This window comes from Sinocyclocheilus anshuiensis, unplaced genomic scaffold (assembly GCF_001515605.1).
Source record: "Sinocyclocheilus anshuiensis isolate Anshui unplaced genomic scaffold, SAMN03320099.WGS_v1.1 scaffold675, whole genome shotgun sequence".
In the NCBI taxonomy this organism is placed as follows: Eukaryota; Metazoa; Chordata; class Actinopteri; order Cypriniformes; family Cyprinidae; genus Sinocyclocheilus; species Sinocyclocheilus anshuiensis.
This window is the reverse complement of record NW_015548232.1, coordinates 118,485-128,240: the sequence shown is the minus strand read 5'-3', so window position 1 is coordinate 128,240 and position 9,756 is coordinate 118,485. Positions and strand designations below refer to the sequence as shown.

Here is a 9,756-nt window from a genome sequence, read left to right as displayed (position 1 = left end):
GGGTTCACGTATTGAACCCGTGTTTCAGCTCCACACAGTGGACAAAACTGCGGCGAAACGTGCAGTAAGGTACGTAAAAACGGTGTTGCAGAAATGTACGCAGAGGTACGTATTTTTATGAGATTGGGTTGTTTTTAGGTCACACGTGTGTTTCTGGATGGTAAATACTATGAGCTGTGAGCTGGAGAATTGTAGTTGGCTTCATCTGATCTTATTGGACTAAATGTCAAACAGGCTAGAGAGAGGAAATGAAGGCGAGACAGCGGGCCAGTGGCGACGCCTCAGCGCTGCTTTCATTTCACAAGATAAACACAGATGCAATCGCTGACGGCCAGTGAAGCGTCCAGAGAGCCATGTGATGATCTGCATCACCATGAAATGAGTGTCTCAGATGTTTCTCCTGAGATAAAGAGCCCATAATCTCACACGAGTCCCAGTTTCACAAGAGATCTTAACAGTTTCTGAAACAAAAAGATACCGAAGTGTGCGATCTCAATATGAGCTCAAACATTTCTCATCAAATGGTCTGAGCTGCTTTTCCCATTCATTTTGTAGCTCTGTTCTCTTACTGTATGTCAGCTGTTGGCTTTGTTTGCATCTAATTTGGATTTCTCCTCAAGCACTGTAGAAGAGATATTTGAGGCAGAATTGATACTTCATTGAAACATAACTGCAACTGCATCAAGTCTCCTGAGCAATGAAAGAGCAACTTCTGAGCAATGAAAAAAGGCATTCTCAGTATAATGTACTGGTGTAATAAAAGCATCCAGTCCAGGTGCCTTTCAAAATGTTTTTGTTTGTTTGTTTAAATCAGCATAAATTACAAGTTGCACAAAAGTACAGGACATACTACTCTTGTGTATAAATACTTTACAAAATAAAAAAAAAATAAAAAATAAAAATTCAAATTTATTTATTTAAAATAAATAAAAAATCTAAATGTAAATCTATTTAATTGTTTGTTTGTTTATTTTAAGTAGCATAAATCACAAGTTGCACAACAGTAGAACACTACTATTGTGTATAAATACTTTACAAAATTTAAATATATATATATATATTTTTAATTCACATTTATTTATTTATTTAAATCAGCGTAAATTGCAAGTTGCACAACAGTAGGACATACTACTATTGTGTATAAATACTTTACAATATTTAAATAAAAAAATTTTACAAATTCTAAATGTAAATTTATTTGTTTGTTTGTTTTAATTATCATAAATCACAAGTTGCACAACAGTAGGACATACTATCTTGTGTAGTACTTTACAAAATGTAAATTCAAAAATTATAAATGTAAATGTATGTATTTATTTCAGCATAATATACAAGTTGCACAACAATAAGACATACTGTACTACTTTTGTTTATAAATACTTTAAAGCTTAAATTAAAAATCTAAAATTCTAAATGTATTTATTTATTTCAAATCAGAAAAAAATGTAAATGAATACTTCCATGATGTATAAATACTTTACAAATTTAGATATATTGTAAATGTATCTATTTGCTTATTTATTTAAAATCAGCATAAATTCAAAGTAGTGCATAAATACTACCTTTATTTATAAATACTTTACAAGTTTAAATATTTATTATTTTTATTTGTATTTATTTAGTTCTGTATTTATTTATATATTTATTTAAAATCAGTGTAAATTAATTGTAGTACAACAAATGATGACTAAATATTTTATATTCATTCCTTCATTCCTTCATTCATTTAAAATTAGCATAAATTACAAGTGGTACAACATAAGTACATACTAAGTATATTTTTCGATGTGATTATTTTGTTTTTGCACTGCAGTCTGTTTTTCTCCTGTGCTGTGACTGTTGTAGTCAGTGGATGATGTGAAGATCATGATCTGATCATGTCATCCATCACTGGTGTGGGTTTAAAGGGATCACGACCTTGTTAAGCAGGTGACGTGAGAGTAATTAGTCCTGTTGCCCTCAGCTTAATCAAACCCTCCTGAGATGAGCTCTCATTACAGGCCAGCTTGATTGAATCTTAATAATTTTCAAATTGCGATTGAAATCTTAATAGATTTATTGACTGAAGAAGCGTGACAATAAGACCCTTTCGTTAAATTCAGCCGTCGAGGAACATTGCAATCATCGTGTTTATGAGATGAGCACACTTGAATGCCATAATGTTATAATTACCCATTTTCCTTTGAGCCTTGAATTGAGGGTGTCTCAATTACAGAATCTGATTATATTGATTGTAATATGTTATAATTGTGAATGTTGACCGTGCAATTACATTTGTGTGCATTTTGTGTATTGTTGATGAAGACGAGCACTGAAACTCGTTAGTTTAGAGATGTACACTGCTATTTTTGGCTTGTTTTACAATATAAATATAAAAAAAATGCTATAATAATAACAAAGACTCATTTACTTAAAACTACTTGAGGTATTAAGTCTTGTTTTCTGGATAAAAATTGGAAAAAAAAAAAGTTAATTGAATAAAACAAGTTTTATTTTTCTGACCTTATTGACAGATATTTGTTATTGGTTTAAGCATAAAGTCACTTAAATGTTCTTTTTTTTTTTTTTTTTTCTTTTATTCGTTGGTTACTCCAATGTCCAAAAACATACAGATACAGTCTCAAACATACATTAGGGGGAAAAGGGGAAGAAAGAAATACATTAAAAAAATTTAAAAAATGCATTTCAATCATAACAGGCAGGAAAGTAATTATACCCAGTAGAATAGGGAATCGGGGAGGTTATTAACATAATGCCAAAGAGGTGTCCAAATCTTCCAAAAGTCGTTAAACTTTTGATGTGTGTCATAAGTGAGTTTCTCAAGTGGGAGTAATGCAGATATTTGAGGCATCCACATTTTGAAAGAAGGTTCCTGAGGGGATGACCACAATAACAATATACATTTCTTTTGCCAAATAGACCAAAATTAAAAACAAGTGTTTAGCATGAGAGTCAAATATTGTCTCCACTCCAATAGATAACGAATACAATTCCAGAGAGAAACCGAATTGCAACTTAAGGAGCTCTTGTAGAAATTTATGTATTTTAGTCCAAAAAGGGATGAAAAGTCACTTAATTTTGATAATTTTTTTTAGAAAACAAGATTTGATATCCCATTCTGTAACTTATCCTAACTAAAACATAAACTTAATTTTAACTGAAATTATAAAATAGAAATATTAATAATAAAATATAAAAAGTTTTTTTTTGTTTCCAAAGCAACATTTCTCATTTTAATTGTTTAACATAATGTACTAAAATAATTCAAACTAAAACTGAAATAATAAAGAATAAAAACTATATTGACATTTGAAAGAAAGCTACAAAAAATAAAAATAAAAAATTCCTATAAAATTAATACTGAAAATATAAAAACAAACAATACAAAAAGTTCAAAATATTAGTATCTCAATTATACTAAAATAACACAATGTTTAAATATTTTACTAAAAAACAAGACACAAATGAACAAAATCACTTTTAATCACAGCTTCCAAATTCATGCACATTTCCTGAGAATCAGTTCAGCAGAAACTCTTTATCTTTTAAAAAGTAATTAAGCATATGAAACCGATACACATTTAACTTTTAAAAATTATGCAAATCAAGTTCAGCTTTTAAAAATTATGCAGATTAAATTATAATTTATGCATACAAATACAAATTGGGGCTTTTTGTAGATGGACACTAAGCATCTTTTTATTCAAACGAGTGTGTGACAATTCTCATTAAAAACAGTCAGAGAGGATGCTGGGACTGTTACTACAGCAACCAGGTACAAGATTCAGGTGACCTCAGAGTCGTGGCAGACAGCGACACACACACACACACACACACACACACACACACACACACACACACACACATACACACAGACTGCGATAACTACCATCATTCTCTCAGTGTCCGAATTGAATGGATCACTGAAGACAGACAAGCTTCACTGTGTGTGTGTGTGTGTGTGTGTGTGTGTGTCTGTGTGAGCTGCTGATTAAGGTTGAGGATTTTATATGGCTTGTACCTTATGAAATAGATTGTCTATTATTAAACTCTAAACACACACACACACATACTGGCTGTGGGCTTTAGGTCGGTCAGGCTGAGCTCTGGATCTGGATCTGGTGGCCGGCGGCTCACCTTAAATCAATGTCACGATCCGTCTGTCTGTTTCTCTCAGACGGGCTCACGGCTTGTGTTATTTCCTGTAAAGAAACACACACGATTACCTGTCTAATAGAGATACAACACCAAACAACAGGAAAAACATCAGAAATCTGCAAAAAAACGCAGCAGATTTCTACAAGTAAATAAATAAAAATAAGGACAGTAGTCTACTACAGTAGGCAGATGATCATGTTTTGAAAGTGAATAATTATATATTATATTATATATTAATTTAATTTTTTATTTTATTTTATTTTATTTTGATGACAGTAGTATGCCATTGATCGGACAAATATGTTTTGATGGTGACTTCTTTAAATTTCTTTAAAAATGATCAAATGTATTTTTAGTAGTAGTAGTAGTAGTAGTATAAAATAATTTATTAAGACGAAAGTAGTCTGCCATTGATCGGACAAATATGTTTTGATGACAACTTTAAATTTCTTTAAAAATGAATAAATCAAAGAAGATCATTTTATCATCTTCATATATTATTTCTTATTATTTCTTATACATTTACCTCAAGTAAAAATAATAGCAATACTTTAGTAATTGTAACCAATTATTATGTATCAACATTTATCTAATTACAAAAATATTTTATAGCTAAATATTTATAGTAAATCAATATTATAACATCGGTTTCTGAGGGAATCTATTCCAGTGTCTGTTTAGCACATTTTCAGTATTCCCAATAGCACGTGTTGTGTGTATAAATGTGAATGTTCTGTGTTTGGCTACTGTAATATGATTCTTTTCTCTATTTGTGTGTCAGTTTGTGGCTCATCCGAACTGCCAGCAGCAGCTGCTGACAATCTGGTATGAGAATCTGTCGGGTTTGCGGCAGCAGTCCATCGGGGTGAAGTGTTTGACCGTTCTGGGCGTCACTGTCGGATTGCCTTTCCTCGCCATCGCCTACTGGATCATGCCCTGCAGCAAGGTGACAAACACACATCTCTGCTTCTCTGACTCTTCAGATGAGAAGACACTATCACACACTATCTTCTACAAGCTGTTTTGAAAACTGTAATCCACACTGCTGTAGTAGCAGATGACTTCTTACATTAGTGCATGTTTCTTCACTTACAAAACAAGTATTGTTAAACTCATCGCGGAGTTCCGTGCAGAAACTGCTCTCTCATGTGCGCTCCACGTGTTGTTATATTAAATATAGTTACTGTCATGTTTACAGAGATGAACTGACAGCGAGGAAGCTCTTACATTAGATTTGAATTCTCTGTAAGACTACCTCATGCATAATACAGCACAGTGATTGGATCATAAAAGTTCATTCTCATGCATAATACTGAGAAAAGCAAAAAATTAAAAAAATAACCACTTTTACCTTAATAATAGACAGAATGAGTGCTAAAGTTGTTTTCACTGATGTGCAACCTGTTCATATATGTTAACACCTCAAAAAATGTGTTTTAGGGTTTCATGACACTTTAATATTATATAAAAGATACATTTATTTAGCTTCATTCAGTATAAAATCAGAACATATTTTGGAGTAATGCCACTATATTCTATTCTATTCTATTATATTATATTTAGGGCTGTCAGTTTAACGTGTTAACTTAATAAATTAGTTATGAAAAAATAATTTGATTAAAATATTATAACGCAGTTAACGCACTGGCCCCGCCCCCAGACCTGCACGTCATCTTACATTTCATATAGTTGACTGTTGACAAGCAAGACAACAACTCCATAAATACAGTTATGCCGTAAAATTCAATATATTGGGGCAAAAATGCTCCTGTATGAGTTTTTGTCTCATATTTATATGACATGATAAGCGATATCACACGAGCAGCGAGACCAATATCACACGAGTGCTGGTTTTGTCTCGAAAATAAGAGTGCAAATGTGATTTTATACAACAGTTCAGTAAATAAGTTAGTATTGTATTATAAATGAAACACAATATTGTCTGTTTTTGCTCAGTTTTGCCAACAATAATATTACTTTAAAGCCAGAACAGAATTGTTGTCTCTGAGCTACACAGCGGTGTTTAGTTTCTGAATGAGTCCGCGTTTTGAACGAATCGGTTGAATAAATGATTCAAAGGCCCTTTCATGAAGAGAGCCATTTACTTAAAGGTGTCATATGATGTTGCTAAAAAGAACATAAAGAATATCTCTTTGGATTTGAGACTTTAGTCTTTGCAACTTTACAGATCTTCTTTATGCATCAAGAGCTTGTAACACTTCAAAGAGAAAGGAAAAATTGTAATCGCATCATATGACCCCTTTAAATTCCTGAATGAATCAGCCATTTGATCGAATCGAATGAAAGACTCATAAAGACAATTACCGCCACCTGCTGGCAGCTTTAGTTAAAAAAAAGGGAAAGGGGGGGGGCGATTTAAAGGGATAGTTCACCCAAAAAAATTAATTATGTCATTATTACTCATACCTGAATGACTTACTTTCGTTTGTGGAACATAAAAGAAGGTATTTTGAATACTGTTGCATGAACGAAAAAAAAAATGATGAGATGTTTCTCAAATGATCTTCTTTTATGTTCCATATTTTATTTTGAGTTGTTGTAGCCTAAACGTTTATGTGTAAAACTTTATGTTGAATCAAATAAAATATTTATTTCTAAATTTTATTTTGAGTTGTTGTAGCCTAAACGTTTATGTGTAAAACTTTATGTTGAATCAAATAAAATATTTATTTCTAAAGCTACTATTTGTAATGTCTACTTAATAATTTCTCATTTAACACAAAAATAACATTAAATAATTTTTTGGGGGTATTGTCACAGTCAAATGTAATTTGCGATTAATTAGATTAATTAATCAACACATCATGTAATTAATTGTAATCGACTGACAGCCCTATGTATATTATATTATATTATATTATATAAAAACAATTATGTTTCAAATATATATCCAAATAAGCTTTTTTTCAGTTTAGTTTCAATAAATGCAAGAAAAGAGCTTTTTTATTTCAAAAGAGCAAGAAAATCCAATTTTCCTGATAAGGCCCCTTAAAATTAATATAATAGGGTAAAAGCTTCACCTTTTACATAATCGCACATGGATAAACATTCATACACACACACATCTTTCCAAGCTCTATTACAGACGGACTCTCCTGCAAGCACAAGCACAAGCACAGATAAACACTCACGCTTCATTTCCATGCTGAGGATGAGGAGTTACACACCGATTCTGTGTTTGATGGCCACTTCAACACACACCCTCTCATGGAGAGATATGAGACACTACACTACACTACACTACACTACACTACACACACACACACACACACACACTCACACCAAGCGGCTTTTGTCAAGGGTTTGGGATTGAAATCTAATCAGAGCTTGTCAGACAGGAAGTACTGTGAGTTTGTAGAGACGTGTGACACAGAGAGAGACAGAGGAAGGGAAAGAGCATTTGAGGTTCTCGGGGAAAGTGTGTATTTGTGTGTTTGTGTGAGACGATTGCACAATGTGTTCTTTTAGGATTACGATTAATCTAAAATATTATAATTAGCATTATATGAAACAATAGAATCTGTGGTGTGTGTTCATTTACATAAACATGTGTGTTTGTGTTTCCTTTTTGCTCCGTCATTTGCTCCGTTCCAAAACATAAAGTGAAATTGTTGCGTGACATGATACGGTCAATCAGAACACATATTGTATTGTTTAAAATAAATAAATTAATTAATTAAAAACTTTATGTGGCAGATTTGAGAAATGCCAGTTAATATTATATTATATTATATTATATTATATTATATTATATTATATATTAGGAAAGCAGCAGCCTAATAAAGAGGTTGACTGACACAACATATTTCATGTATTTTGAAAATACAAAAACACTAAATTAAATGTACTTAAATATATATATATATACATTTTTACAAACTTTAAAATACAAAACCGTATTTTCGTATCATCCCTGCATGTTAGCGTCAAATTGAAATCTTCATGTTTTATTCACATAAAGAGCACTGTGATATTACCTATGTAGAGTGTTTTCGAATTCAGTCACTTATAAGGGTCCATTTGAGTTAGGATGCTCCTTTAGAAGGGAGCTGCCTATGTAGACAGCAATGTCTCAATTAAAGTGTTTAAACTGTCTGAGAGAGAGATAGAGAGGGAATGAAAAACTACCAGACAGATGAATGGCCGACTGATGATGATGATGATGATGATGATGAAGGTATTGTGTGCGAGACACTTAAACGCGAGGACAATCAAAACCTTCACATCATCTGTGCTGAGAAAAACAATGGCTGAATACAAATGATTGATTTTGGACAAAGTCTCTGATGATCTTTCGGAGAAAAATAGTTTCAGTAAGAGCCAATTCATCTGAGAGAAACTTCTCTGCTGTTGTGGATGAATGTGTTTGTATGACCGAATATTTAAAAGAATCAATATATCACAGTGGGATTATTCCTTACAGACTCATGTTCTTGAGTCTCAAGCTAATAATCAGAACATCAGCTCTATGAAATTCACCTCACATTTACATCGTCTTCATGAATTTTGATGAGTCACACTTTAAAGGAATAATTCAGACTCATGTTGCGCTAAACCTGAATGACTTTCCCCTCCACCATTGTTTGTTTTTTGTGTTTTATTTTGGTGTCATGTAAACTTGAGGATGAAAACTTTGTATTATTATGTACATTTTGTAAGTTTCATCTTCGTACCTTTTAACACTAGAACCGCCAGAGGTCGCTGTATACCTAAAAGCGCCAGCGGGTAAATTTTACCCACACACATAACAACTGTATTTATATGGCTAAAGAACATACTATTTCACTGTATCATGCCACTGTCTTCACAAAGAAGCATCTAGAGTCATGAAATGATTGTGTCTAGACATCAACTATATTTTTATCCTGTTATTTTATGTTCGAGACTTTTTAATGCAGGCTACACTAAATCCATAACGGTCAGTAGCCTAAGCTAAAAAAAAAAAAAAGGCCTGCACTGACAACGGAAATTAGAAGGTAGCAGCCTAAATATTTGGGTGGTGTAATATTATAATTAGGGTTGGGTACCAAAACCCGGTACCAATATGGCACCGGTACCTTTGTAACCGGTAGGTACTAGAACCGAATCCGAACGCAGATTTCGGTGCCTCATTTCGGTGCCATGCCTGAGCGATCTATTGAAATATTTGTCCTCTGGTTCTCCGAAACGGACGTAAGAAACATAATTGCGGCACCGCACGTGAAAAATTATTTCCCGACTGAGAAAATGCACGTGAACTCAAGTCAGAAAGCTCTAATAATACAAATCCAACACATCTTTGTAGTAACGAGAGTGTCCATGTTGTTTTCACATTCCGACTTAAAAGCACACCCCGGGAAATGAGAGCATCCGAGTAGCGCGTGAATGCAGTAATTACACTTGCTCTGATGGCAGCAGATAGCCTTCCGTTAACTAAGCTAAACATGCTTAAATTAAAATGCCTAAAGCTAAACCTCCCTTGTATTCACATTTCTAAACCTGTTGTCCAACAAAAGAGAAAATTATAACCTTTTTACTCCACAACACCAGTCAAATGCTTCCTTTTGTGATCTGATGAGGCTTCTTGTCACAGAATGA

General features: G+C 32.9%; 1 protein-coding gene across 1 annotated transcript in view; it reads left to right on the top strand.

Moving 5' to 3' along the window:
* The window catches only part of LOC107654649 (short transient receptor potential channel 7-like), an 82,364-nt gene that overhangs the window by 32,118 nt on the left and 40,490 nt on the right, over positions 1–9,756 (top strand). The window contains exon 4 of the mRNA XM_016441827.1: positions 4,940–5,104. Within this exon, the coding sequence (XP_016297313.1) occupies positions 4,940–5,104 (165 nt within the window). The remainder of the gene's footprint in view (positions 1–4,939; positions 5,105–9,756) is intronic.